At 26.0% G+C, this 13,829-nt stretch overlaps 2 protein-coding genes across 5 annotated transcripts; both read left to right on the forward strand.

The window, feature by feature from the left end:
- The first annotated feature begins 375 nt into the window (after positions 1–375).
- Positions 376–8,737, forward strand: LOC145197313 (F-box only protein 21-like). 3 transcript variants are annotated; one of them, XR_016456386.1, is made up of 14 exons: positions 376–606; positions 845–1,066; positions 1,415–1,527; positions 2,205–2,306; positions 2,395–2,546; positions 2,881–2,967; positions 3,642–3,691; positions 4,533–4,674; positions 6,225–6,272; positions 6,491–6,608; positions 6,717–6,836; positions 6,952–7,019; positions 7,136–7,293; positions 8,216–8,737. XR_016456386.1 is itself a non-coding variant. In XM_090100376.1 (14 exons), the coding sequence occupies exons 1-14, from the start codon at positions 437–439 to the stop codon at positions 8,413–8,415; spliced, it is 1,767 nt and encodes a 588-aa protein (XP_089956502.1). In that variant the 5' UTR covers positions 376–436; the 3' UTR covers positions 8,416–8,737. The 3 variants fall into 3 exon arrangements, 2 of the variants coding, with proteins under 2 accessions (XP_089956502.1, XP_089956503.1); XM_090100376.1 differs by having other exon boundaries at positions 6,225–6,289; XM_090100377.1 differs by having other exon boundaries at positions 396–606; positions 4,538–4,674; positions 6,225–6,289.
- A 28-nt stretch (positions 8,738–8,765) lies between these two features.
- Positions 8,766–13,673, forward strand: LOC145197312 (BBSome complex member BBS4-like). Of its 2 annotated transcripts, XM_090100378.1 has the most exons (14): positions 8,767–9,000; positions 9,144–9,223; positions 9,325–9,388; positions 9,663–9,774; positions 10,443–10,534; positions 10,960–11,122; positions 11,511–11,565; positions 11,678–11,750; positions 11,903–12,051; positions 12,265–12,356; positions 12,557–12,636; positions 12,856–12,925; positions 13,012–13,132; positions 13,352–13,673. In XM_090100378.1, the coding sequence occupies exons 1-14, from the start codon at positions 8,880–8,882 to the stop codon at positions 13,424–13,426; spliced, it is 1,347 nt and encodes a 448-aa protein (XP_089956504.1). In that variant the 5' UTR covers positions 8,767–8,879; the 3' UTR covers positions 13,427–13,673. The 2 variants fall into 2 exon arrangements, 1 of the variants encoding a protein (XP_089956504.1); XR_016456387.1 differs by lacking the exons at positions 12,557–12,636; positions 12,856–12,925; positions 13,012–13,132; positions 13,352–13,673 and having other exon boundaries at positions 8,766–9,000; positions 11,678–11,711; positions 11,899–12,051.
- Positions 13,674–13,829: the final 156 nt, after the last annotated feature.

Raw genomic sequence — 13,829 nt, forward strand, 5'->3', positions numbered from 1 at the left:
CTTTAAATAATTTATGTTTAAACAAGTTATTTAGAAAAAATTACTTACTAAAATTAATAACTCATTTTCTCCCAAATTTTAAAATAGGAAATAGAACAAAATAATTCTAACCTGGCGATATATTAAAATACTCCTAAATTTTCCTACAATATATATGTTCCTAAAATTTTCCTACAATAAACAAAAAAAAAAGTAATTTGTTCGTCTTTATTTTCATGCTAAAATTTGTAAGTGGAACTATGGAAATTTTGTTTAGTGTATATACCTAAAATACTTAAAACAATTTAAACAGACATTGGTCTTGGCCAAACCAACCAAATATTAAATACCACTTTCTAACAATTAAAATGTTGCCGGTACCGGTTATATGAGAAATCATTTGCGATATTTTAAATATGTAAACAAGAAATATTCCGAGGGAAAAGTTTTTGTCATTATGACAGATAATTGTGTAAAAATAGAAGAGTTTGCAAAGGAATTACTGGAATATATATTTAATCAATTAAGCATTGATTACAGAGACTTGATAAGCTTGTCAATATGTTGTAAAAGATTTCACGAAATTTGTTTGAGCGATGATTTATGGAAAAATAAACTTTTTATGAGGTAATTTTTTAAAAAATTTTTAGCTTATATATATATATATATATATATATATATATATATATATATATATATATATATATATATATATATATATATATATATATATATATATATATATATATATATATATATATATATATAATGCATTGAGTTCTAGAAGTTATATATATAAATTATCTTTGAAATTACATGTATATATATAAATTCTAGACCTTAAATCTTTAACTATCTTTTGTAGATGGTCATGTAAAGTACCTGTTAAGTCCAGCTACAAAAGTCTATATAAAGAGTTACATATTGTTGATAGAAAACTGAAACTTAAAATCTTAGCAATTGAAAAAAAGTGTTACTTCTTAAATACAGTTCCAGAGGATATCATAGAAGAAGAGTTAGAAGAGTTTTTGACAAGAAAACAGAACAAAATTGATATTGTTTTAACTGCTTTAGAATTGTTAAAAAAGTATGGTTGTAATACTTTGTTTTATCTATATTAATGTCTTTATCTTTATTTTATCGATATTACTTTTATTATCAGTATTGTTATTATTATATTAACTGAATTAAAACAAGCATATGTGTATGTATGTATGTATGTATGTATGTATGTATGTATGTATGTATGTATGTATGTATGTATGTATGTATGTATGTATGTATGTATGTATGTATGTATGTATGTATGTATGTATGTATGTATGTATGTATGTATGTATGTATGTATGTATGTATTTATTTATTTACTTATATGTTTATATATATATATGTATAAATAAAAATATATGTATATACAATGTGTTTTTATCATTAGCTCATTTGAATTAAACATTAAATTTCATGCTGAAAAACTTTACTGTTATGTATTCTACAAGAAATTGAAAAAGAAATGGAGCAATGTTATTGCCAACAGTATGTTGCTGAAAGGTATTGCTGGATTACTTATTAATATTTTCTCATACCAAACCATGATGTTTTTTATAGCTATTTTATGCAACTGAAAAAATTTTTTTACTTGTATTTAAAATGCAAAATAATTTCTCATGATTATATATATATATATATATATATATATATATATATATATATATATATATATATATATATATATATATATATATATATATATAATGCTCTGAATGTACAACTGTTATATAGTTTTATCAAGAATTTTAATTAATTTTAAAAATCTAAAATAAAAATAAAAACATCAAATGAAATCTAAACTCTAAAAAACGTACTTTATAGGAGTAAAAACCCTCTACCACTGAATTGTATAAAATTGACCTTATTGTAGGAAATATTTTTACAAATTTCAAAATTTAAAGTTGCATAAAACTTGTAAAATTTAGTGTAAAAAAAAAAACACATTTTATATGACATTGTGAAAAGCATTCATAAATGAATACCTTTTATCCGTCCTGATAAGAAGTAGTACAATATAATTTATAACCCTTTTTTAACAATGATGTCATTTGCAACACAGCAGGAATAATATTTTGAGTTGTCTATTTGTCTAATTATTCTAAGACTTTCCATATTAGTTTTTTTTTATTGATTTGTATAATTTCTTAGTATTAAATCATTATTCTGCTTTACTAAAGGAGTGGTTTTAATATCAAAATGGTGCAACCTAAAATATTCGTTGAGCACCAAAGCAGTTGAACAGCAAATTGATGATATTGTCAAGCTTATAGAGGCTACAGGTGTTTTAATTTGCTGAAGAAAATTCTTTTTAAGTTAGTTGTGCAGGTTTTTAGAATGTGAAGTTACATAAAAGTTCTTATTTTTAAGTGCCTCGACATGTTTGGAATATTTCTGAGAATTCTTCATTTAATCAAGTGATGGAAGTGATAAAGTCTATTAACTTCATTGTCTATGGGAAATTGCTTTTTCAAGGAAATGCAGATTTTTATTATGATATTCACAATTCTTTCATTGATCAGGTATTTGTTTTTGTATCAAAATTTATTTTTATGTAGAGCTATATATTTCTTATTTTATATTCAACATTTAGTCAGAAATTGATTTTTCATCATCAATCAAACATCATTCATTGTTATGATAGATTTCTGAAGATAATATTTTAAAGTTTCATCTTTATATTTTTATGTATATAACTTTACCTACATATTTTATTTTTTAATTACTCTAGCATTTTCTGCTATATTGTGTTTAGCATTTTGATTGTATTTATACTTTGGCTACTTTAAGATTAAAATTTTTTTTTTAGTTCAACTTCTTTAATCAGTTAAAATACTTAACACGATTTACTTCTAGGTTCTTGAGAGAAGAGTGGGAATTCCAATCAGCTTAGGAGTGTTATATATGGCTATTGCAAAGAAGCTAGGATTATTATTACAAGGGGTCAGAGTTTTTATAAACTTTGTGTTTACATTTCATTCAAATGTTTTTCCTTGATTACTAATTTTGATTATAAAGATAATTTAAAGATAGTAAATAATTTGATGAACTAATTACAAAATAATTAAAAAATGGCAACATAATTTTAAATAAATAAATGTAAATTTTACAAGCAAATAATTTTACGTTAATTTAATTCAAAAACCTTTTAAAAAGAGGAAAGAATAACCATTATAAGTGAGATCTCCTATTGTTTTGGTTGATAATTTGGTTTTTATCTGAGAAGCATTAATTTGAGATGTGTACCAAATGCTTTTTGAAATTATTCTAATTATCAATCAAGTTACGAGCATCAAACTGCAACTGAGCTAAGAAATAGTGGTAAACAAGCTTAAGTAGCATCTAGGAGAAAACAATAGATTAGTAACTGGCAATTAATTGAAAACTTGCACACTTAAACAATTGTCTGTTTTCATTTATACTTCCCTGTTTACTTTTTTAAAATTTTCTTGTTCAACTTTTTAAATTCTTTTCAGTTAATTTATCACTTTAAAATTCACTGTATTTACAATACATGCTTTTGTTTTAAAATGCATTAACTATGTTATATTAAAGAAAAACAAGGACAGTTTATGTTATATATACTCTTCTTTATGAATTATATTATGCTTATTTAGGTGAACTTTCCTGGACATTTTCTACTTACTGGTACTGCAAAGAATGATGGGTGAGGATTTTTTTCTTAGAATTTGTTGAAGATGTTTTCTTTTTAATTTCATTATATTATGCTTTAACCTATAGTTATAACTTTATATATATTTATAAATATATCTTTATTTAAAGCTACTACTCAGTTCTGTATTAATTCTTTTGCTTAAAAGTTTGATTATTTCAACAAGGATTTGTTATTGATTATATTATACCTATATACCTGTGTATATGTCAACCCAGTGTGTAAGTGCACTTCATACTTTTCACTGAAAAGTCTTGATTTATACACAGTTTTATACTTCATTTGTTTTTGAATTATACGGTTAATTTCTATTAGGTTTTCAATCAAATGATACTTTGACTTCTCTGAAAATTTAATGCCAATGTTTGGGCTTTAAAGTTCAAAGTGCACTTAAAAAATCAATTCAAAATATTCAAAACTTGTCAACTTATTTACTAAATCATTATATTATGTCTTGTTTATAGATAGGAACTATTAAGTTAGATTGCTATAAAAACCTTCTATGGAAGCTAATAAAAATGTTGTAAAATAGATGAGTATATATTTACTCGAACTTTCTCGTACTTCACAAAAAAGTTAAAAATCTCTGCTAAAAATTTTACTCTTTTGTGAAATTCGTAGTGTTACGAAGGCGTAAGTTTTGTAATATACCTCTGGAGCACTGGCTCACTGTCATTAAATGACTCTATTAACAGTTATAAATCCTTTGCTTTTATTCAGTTAAATTCTTGTAGTTGTTTATTTACTTGATCTCACTTTTGCTTTTGGCTGGTTTTTTAAAAGACTTTGATTTATCTCCTCTTTGTGTAGTAAAATAGTTTTAATACTGTCTTAGAAAAGCTGTCAAATTTTATTTGGATGCATTTAATAATGGCGAGGTTCTCACAGAAAGTCAATGTTTAGAAAGGTTCCTACCTGATGTCAGTCAGTCGAATGCTCAAAAAGAAGTATTGTTTCAACAGGCTCATACAAAGGAGGTAATGTTAAAGATTTCTCTTGTGTTAAGTATTTCTTTAAAGTATAGATTTCATGTGGATTTGCAATTTAATCTCTTTTAAAGTCAGTTAAGGACTAATGTTAAGTCTTTTAGTAATTAGTTTAAATTTTCCATCTTTGAAATTTTAATTTCAGAATAATTAACTTTTTAAAAATATCTCATTTTGAAAATATAATGCAACCAATAAAATGTTTGTTGTATTTCAGCTGCCAATCAATTTTAGTGTATCTGGATAATTATCATAAAGGGTTAATAGATTGTCAAACCAATGTTATTGACACAAATCACCAATAATTAAAATCAATTTTAGTGAATCCTAATCTACCTTTGATAATTAGATATATTCTCCTGTTTAATAATGTTACATATATTGTGAAGCAGAATATTAAGTATGAGACATTCTGCCCATATGTTAAACATATTCTTTATGTGTTTAAATATGACGACATGATCCCAAACCATAATTTTCAATCATTACTGACTTCTTAAATTATTTACAGATCTTTTTAAATTATTTAATTAACTTAGTTACTTTAACAGTGAAACTATTTTTTTTTAAACACCAATCATAACGCAGTGTTGATTGATGGTATTGATCACAATTTTATAATTACAGAATAACCATAAGTAGTCTTCAAATTAAACTAAAAAAAATTCCTGAAAAAATTTTTTATACTGCCACTGGTTTGAAAATGATTGAACTCATCTCTCCAACATTATGGAACCTTCTACCACATTTCAAGAAATGCAATGCTTCATAGGGATTTATATTTAGCCAGGTATTGCAGGCTTTCCATCTCACTCCTTGAGTCTAGAGTGAATTGTTAATCTACTATCAGAAGAATTTCATGATGTTTATAGGTTTAGGAATCAACACACCTATGTCCTGAAAAAATTTCATAGCAGGAAGATGTGGCAAGCAAATAAGTTAAAAATTAAGTTCAAATCATATTGAATAGATTCAAAAAGTTCAAAAATTTATACTTAAAATTTTAATACAAAAGTGAAACTAATGTGTCTTATTAAGCTAATTTTTCAGCATTAAAGATATGTTGTTGTAAAACTTAGTTAGAAAATACCTTATAAATTTAGAATGGTCAGGTTGAGATGAATTATATATTTATATAATTATAATTATGTTTCTATAGCAACATTATCTAAAATAATCTCACTATCTAGATTTTAAAATAAATTTTATGTTGGTTTTTATAGCATTTTTTGTAAAATTGCAAAAATCTTGAAAGTTAAATCTGCAAATAAATCTTCATCCAAAGTCTCTAAAATTTTGAGAGGTATCTTATTTCAACTACCTCCAACGACTGCATTACACAATATGTAGGGGTAAAGTTGATTTACCTTATATAGGGATGAAGTTGATTTACTATATATATATACATGTGTGTGTGTGTGTGTGTGTGTGTGTGTGTGTGTGTGTGTGTGTGTGTGTGTGTGTGTGTGTGTGTGTGTTTATGTTAATAATATCTAATTAAATCAAAGTATTTTTTAGAAATTTCCTTTTGCTTTGTTAAGATACTTGTTCGCATGGTCGCAAATATTGTAAATATACACAGACAATGGGCAAGTTTGGATTCAAAGTACCTATTTGATTTAAACCTTTTAAACCTTTTTGCACATTATTTGTCTTGAGTTGCAAGGAAATGATTGGACTTTTGCGTTTGAGAAAAAGTAGATTTTCCCATTATACAAAAAAATTGTGAAAAAAAAAAAAATTCTTTAAACATTCAAAAAAATTTTAAAACATTTGGCTTTTTAATTAAGTTTTTTTTGGTTTATAGCTCTTTAGGTGTCCTTCAGTCTTCACTTGAACTTATGTTGATCCTCTCTCCAAATGATGATGAAAGTCGTTTGCTATTGTCAAGAATATACCTTCATTATGGAATCAATCTCAAGCTGGTGTATTATCAAAATACTATTTTTAAAATATTAATTATGTTAATTATTTTTAAAATGTCAATTATATAGGTTGTATTATGAATGCTTTAGTCTAATATTTTCCTTAAGGTTGTGGAAAACTTGCAATCCTTGTTTGCATCTAGTCGTAGATTTGATTCAAATGTACTCGATCAATTGCTTCTTAATGCAAATGAAAAACAGAACCAAGTTTTTATTCATAGAGATGCTGTAAAAGTTTCTTTTATAAGTTATATTTCTTTGATTGTCTTCTCTTTTCCATTTACTCTCTATAATTGCTATTAATTATAGCTAATAATAAATATAACTACTAATTTATTATCAGAAAAAAAGAAGTTCCAGTGAAAATGAAGGAGTTGCATACCGAGTTGGAATGATAATGAAGCATTTAAGGTTGCAATGGTTTTTTAAATTTAAATTTATATATATATTTTTTACATTTATTATAACAAGATTCAGGAAAATTTCTTCATATTCAACTAAGTTATCTAAGTATTATTTGATATTAGGTATAATTATTTGTGCGTAATTTATGGCTGGAACAATGAATGCAATATGACTGAAGAATGGAAAATACAGATGGGTATTTACAATTTATTGTTAAAGGACAAACAACCATTCTATAATGTTCTTGTTGATGATGGTTCAACACGTTATGCTGCTCAAGGTCACTTATTTTTTTTTTTATCTTTTTTATTTACTAGCTTGAATACCTTGTGCAATGTGCTGGCTTTTCCAGCTATAAGATTTAAAACTTTGATATGTTAATGAGAAATGCAGTTTTAGCTATGTAGTCATTTTTTTGAGAACTAAACCACACTGTGGTTAAGTAGCTTTTTTGCAACAAACATATTGATAAATCATAATAATCTTCTCTCTAAACAAAAACTTGTCTTTACAAGCTTTCTTGATTCATTTATACTGTATACCTTTCGAAAATGGTCCCTCAAAAATTGTCAAAAAACTGCTAACATATGGATACAAAATTTTGGTAAAATCAAAATTATTAGCTCTGTATTTACCTCTTTGCCAGGAACAATGAGTTGTTGGAGGGGGCTGGAACTATAAGCACCATGAACATGGAGCTAGGGCGGTCAAAACCTGGTCTAAAACCTCCCTTGGGAAAAATTAGATCTTGTGCAAAATTTGGACTTTATGTATTAGACTTGGGGATTTTTTTTATAAATAATGTTATGGAGATAACTAATGTTTAAAACTAATGTTATGTTTCAGGCTACAAAATAGTTCTTTTTCTCAAAAACTATTGTTCGAAAAACAATATTAAAAAAAACACTAAGACTAGATTAAGATAATATATAAGTTTGTCATATTTTTAAGTTAACTCTTTATAAAGTAAACTTATATATTAAATTAAGATTTTTCTTTTAGTTTTTTTACATTTCATTAATTTTTCATTATTTTCTGTAGTACTATTGTGAGTACTAAAGGATTTATTCTCTTTTTAAACCAAATCTTTTAAAAAATGAAGACTTAAAACTTCTTAAATTGGTTATTCTGACAAAAAATTTCTGGAAAAATTTTATTATGCTCCATTACATTAAAAAATATATATATTTATTTTGATTTAGAAAATCTTACACAAGTTTCAATATCACAAGCTATAAAGCACAAAGAAATTGGAAAGCATTTTAAAAAATTTAATGGTAATTATTATGAAGCAACAGAGATGCTTGCTGAAATGTATCCAGAAGATCAGATTGAACCTCACGATTTTTTTGCGACTAAAATTTCAGCTGTCATGCCAAACTTAACAAAAGAAGATTTTTGAGTTTTCTTTTTTTAATTCAATTTTTATTTATTTTTCCACTTTTGTTACTTTTTCTTGTTTTTTTTTTTTATTGTTCAAAAGTGTTTTTTATGCATTTATTTATTTTTTTAAAAAAGTTTTTCTTACAGTTTTTTTGAACTTTGTTTTTTATCTACGTTCTTTGTAGTTTTTGTAATTCTTAAGTTTATTTGTTGAAACACCAAGAGCAAAGTATAGGTTCAGTCTTTTAACTGTAATTTTTTTAAAGCTAAAGATTATATTTAACATTCTTAAAAAAGAAAGATATAAATGTTTGTAGAAATTCTTGAAACTGATCTATAAATGATTTCTTTTAATTGCTTTCAACGTGATTATATTTCTGGTCTGTAAATTATTGATTAACATTTGTTGTTCTCTAAAGTTTTCAGAAAGTTTTTATTTTTCTCAAAAAGCATCACAAAATTACAAACTTCTATGTAAAAACTATGGCAAGTGAACAATCTCTGATTAGGTCACATGCATCCAGTGTACAATTAGAAAAGTCTGCTGAAAAAAATCAAACTGGAGAGAACGCAGCACGAGGAGTTCGAGGCAAACGCGTAAAAGGTGCTTAATCAGTTAAAGCTGTAATTATAGTGTGTACAATAATTTTTTTAAGTCTTTATGTTTTCATGAAGTGTCCTCATTTATCTTTTCATGAATATTTTCCTCGTGTAACTCTAATCCTTGAGTCAATTTTCTGTTTTCAGCTCCAGAGATTCAAGTATTTGAACGAAGAAACTGGTTGATTCATTTTCACTATATTCGCAAAGAATATGAGTCAGCTAAAGTATGTCAGTGCAATTATGATTGCTTAAAAATCTGATGTAATTATGATAATGGAATTATCATTTTCTTGTTTTGGTTTGAATTTTTTATATGTATTTTAAGGGACTGATAAAAGAGATATTACTGGAATCTGACAATTTATGTGAATACCCACTTTATGTGCAAGGTAAAATAGTTTTTTGGGTTGAACTTGAAAATAACTTAGATATTTTTTGATGCTATGTGGATTTTTAACATTTCTGAGTTTAATGCTAACACATAAACTATGACTATATTTAGTTGTAATAACTCATTCTGAACATTTACTGCATAATTGTGCTAACTCATGGATTAATTAGGACTTATGTATATAAGCATTTAAAAATTTAAGAATTCATCACAAACTGGTTTCCATTGGATTTACATTAAACTTGCTTTTTTCAATTGTTCATCATTTTCAGCTTTGATTCTTCGTGAACAAGGTGAGATTCAAGAAGCGTTAGAAGTTTTCCAGATGTGCCAAAAGATTAACCAAACTAATGTGGAAAACTGGAAACAAGTTGCACGCTGTTTGTAAGCTATCAATAAAGTTTGTTTTAAAGTTTGTTTTTTAACATTTAAGTTTAAAGAAGTAAATTTATTACCTATAGTTCTAATTATATCTTCATGAAAGTCTTTTATCAGAAAAACATTACAATCATTTATATATTGCCAACAAATGGTATGCTGAGGCAGTTTAAAGATTTTCGCTAAAAGCTGTAGTTTACTAACATTCTTACAATAAAATTATTAGTTCAGATAGATTACATGAAAAATACTATAACTTATTGTTTAAAAATTCTTCTTCAACTAATTTATTCAAAAATTTGTCCTTCCTATACTGAAAGACAGTTAAAAAAGGTATTCATTGTCATAGCAAAAAGTGGAGGTTTGCCTCACAAGTCTTAAATTAAGAAAAGCCTTGGTGTTAAACACTAACTTTTTGTTTCCAAGCTTGATTGATATTTAATGTAAAATTTGGCTGGTCAAGTTTAATGCTGTCAATTCTACTTTCATTTTCTAAAACATCCTTCAATAAAACTTGTAATAAATTTTTTTTCCAAATAAAATTTATATACAAATAAAATGTGAAAATGTCTGTTTATAGAAACTGCTGTTTCTACAAATAAAGATCAACATGAAATCTTTTTTATTTATATCACCACTTTTTTATAGTATATCCTAATAACTATTCTATACAGATTTCTTCTTGGTCGCCACAAGATGTCATTAAGTGTTTATGAAGAAGGTTTAAAGCTTTCGCCAAAAGATTGGGAAATTGTTCATAACATGGGTATGTATTGATTAAACTCACTTAAAATAATTTTACTTTTGAATTATTTTACTGTTAATAAGTTCACTTTAATTTCACTTTAACTACTTTCACTCTAAAGTAATGTTATTTGAACTAAGTATATGAAATATTTTTACTTTAAAAATTTTTACTTTAAATGCAGTAGCGTGCAAAAGTTTATGAACAGCTAAATTTTTCTGGTTTTTTTGTCCTAACTTTTTGCCTTTTCACTGAAGATGAATGGATTTTTTAACAGTTATTTCTCTAGAGTCATTACATAGTCTAAATTACTCAAAAGAATGATAACTTGTAACAGAAGGAAGAAATTCAAACTTTGTTGATAACATAGTTGTTAAATTTTATTTGAAAAAAAATTGCTAACACAATTATAACAAACTTAGTAAAGAAAGATCTTATTAATTCAGGTGTTTGCTGTTATTATCTTAACAATTTGAAAAAAGCTAAAGAGTTGTTTGATCAAGCTCTACTATTGGCACGTCATGATATCACGTACATGATGTTGGGAAAATGTTTTTTGAAAGAAAATAATATTGATGGGGCTTTGCAAGTATACCTAAAAGCATTTGAGTATGGCTTCTTTTTTCAGTTTTGACTTTTAAAACATTTATAAATATTCGAGTAAGTTAGTTATTGAGCTTACTTTTATTTCCAATTGCTTTGTTATCTATTTTTGTTATCTTTGTTATCAGTCATTTAGTATACTATGAATGGCTTAACTTTATGAATTTTTGTTCTATTAAATTCTAATGCACTATTCTTTATCATATTTTTTAAGTATAAAGTATCATGAGTTATTAAGAAATAAGTAAAATACAGATAAGAATAGTTTAAAAAGTTTGGAAATTTCTTTGTATTATTTACCTGAATGAATGTAAATAAATGTAAAAAATATCTAGAAAATCTAGAAAGGATTTTTAAGTAAAATAAAGTTTTTAAAAAATTTTTTCTTTTTTAGATTTTCACCTGAAAATCCAGAGTTGATGACCACACTTGGTTTGTTATATTTAAAGGTAAAAAGTGATGTTTTTATGAAATAATTGACATAAGTTTTTATGAAATAAATGGCATTCAACATGTAATTGATTTATGATGGAAACTTATAATAGTCTTATTGGTCTTTAGATGAATGAACCTGCAAAAGCATTTGATAAACTTGGTAGCGCTCTTGTTTATGATCCTTGCAATGTTGATGCAAGTATTTATACGTAATATGGTTTAGTCTATATAGGGTTATTTAAAAAGAATAGAAATATAAGATAGTTAACAAGATCAGAAATTTTCTGTTATTGTTAAAGAATATCTTTTCAAAACTTTTCAAGATTTTTGAAACTTAAATATTTTAGGCAGTGCTTGCAATTGGAGCTATGATTCAGCAGAAAGATGATTTTGATGTTGCTCAGACAAAATATAAAATTGCTGCTTCTGAAATACCCATGTCTCCATTCTTGTGGAATAATATTGGAATGTGTTTCTTTGGAAAAAAGAAAAATGTTGCTGTATGTACATACGAATAAAACCATCAAAGAGCTATTAGAATTTTCTCATTTTTAAGAGAAACAATACTGAAAAAAAGAAAAAATATGCATATAGACTAGACTTCTGTCTAGTTTACAAAAAATTTCAGAAGGAGAAACATTCAAAAAATTAGAGTTTATATCAATTTAGTTATCTATTAACACAAGTTTGATAATATGTAATTTAAACTTTAGGCAATCAGCTGTTTAAAACGGGCAGCTTATCTTGCTCCATTTGAGTGGACTATTATGTATAATTTAGGTCTAGTGCACTTGGTCATGCAACAGTATCTTTTCAGCTATTTACTATGACATCGATGATGTTATTGCATCTAGATGTTTTTTCGTTGTCATCTTTGTTTGCTTCAATTACTTTACTGCATTTTTCTATGGAAAAGTATGTTTCTGTTTTGTTGATGAGTCATTATTGTGCATGTTTGGTTTGTTATTAGTTGTTTGCCTTAACCAAAATGACACAATATTACAGATATGCGTCTGCTTTTCATTATTTAAAGGCAGGAATAACTCTTCAACCAAAAAGTGGTCAGCTTTTTATGCTTCTCGCTGGTAAGTATTTTCAAATTGATTTTGAAATGAAGAAAAAACCTTTTGTCTATATACTTCGTTCGATATACTTTCGATATACATTCAATATTCTTTCGATTTACTTTTGATATACTTCAATATTTGTTCGTACACTAAAAAAAAAAAATTGTTGAAAATATCAGTTTAAAGTATTTACACAGTTTTTTACACAGTTTACATACTTCGGTGGACCGTTTTTAGTTACGTTAACACATCTAAACGCCCTTGAAGATGCGAAGCAAGCCTACGAACAAGCTATTCTCTATTCAAAGTAGGTTCTTTATAAAGTTATAAAATTGCAGATAATTTTCACTTTTCAATATTTAAAAATTTTCTACTTATACTTTAACATTAAAGGAAAGATCCGTCTGTTCATTTAAATTATGCTGTGCTGTTGAATAAAATGGACGACCGAAGAGCTTCGGCTAAGCAATTGTCATTATTCAGGAGCGCTGCAAGCGATGCAACTGATCAAGAGGTTTTTTTTTTTTTGCCCTCTCGCCATTTTGATTTTTGTTATGATTTTTTTTCTTGCTGCAACTTCAATGTTCCAAAAAAAATTAAACGGAGAAAACCTGTCAATTGTTAAAAAATCCACTTATTTTCAGTGAAAAGGCAAAAATGTTATTGTGGTATCATACTGTAAATGAAACTTAAATGTTCACGCTGTTATTTTGGTAATTTTTTGGCGTTTTAGTTAATAGATACCGCGAATCAGCTCGCTGCCGTTTTGCAAGTAGGCTCAGCATTCAAGGAGAAAAAAGCAGAATGAACAGATAATCGAAATATGTTATAATGGTGTGAAATAATCTGCTCCATAAATATGTTCCTCTCAACGCTTTCATCATGAAACTTATTTCTTATTATGGTATCCACCATTCTCCTATTCAGTCATTCGAGATAATGACTTATGATACTCTTAATCATAATTCCAAATGAGCTGTTGTACATAGAATTTGTAATATTTAAAAATATGTATTTTGAAACAATAAAAACGTAACATATTCTACTATTGGATTTATTATTTATGTTATTATTTTTTCTATCTGTTATTAGTAAAAGTTTTTTTTAAAGTGATAATTGTGTTAACAAGTAAAGAGTTTTAAAAAGTATATTGATAAAATATGTAATAAAAATTAAGTTGTAAAAATTAATTTTAATTAAAAAAAATTAAA

Source organism: Hydra viridissima, unplaced genomic scaffold (genome assembly GCF_058129835.1).
Source record: "Hydra viridissima isolate aposymbiotic clone 2 unplaced genomic scaffold, HvirCarnegie_v1 scaffold_10, whole genome shotgun sequence".
In the NCBI taxonomy this organism is placed as follows: Eukaryota; Metazoa; Cnidaria; class Hydrozoa; order Anthoathecata; family Hydridae; genus Hydra; species Hydra viridissima.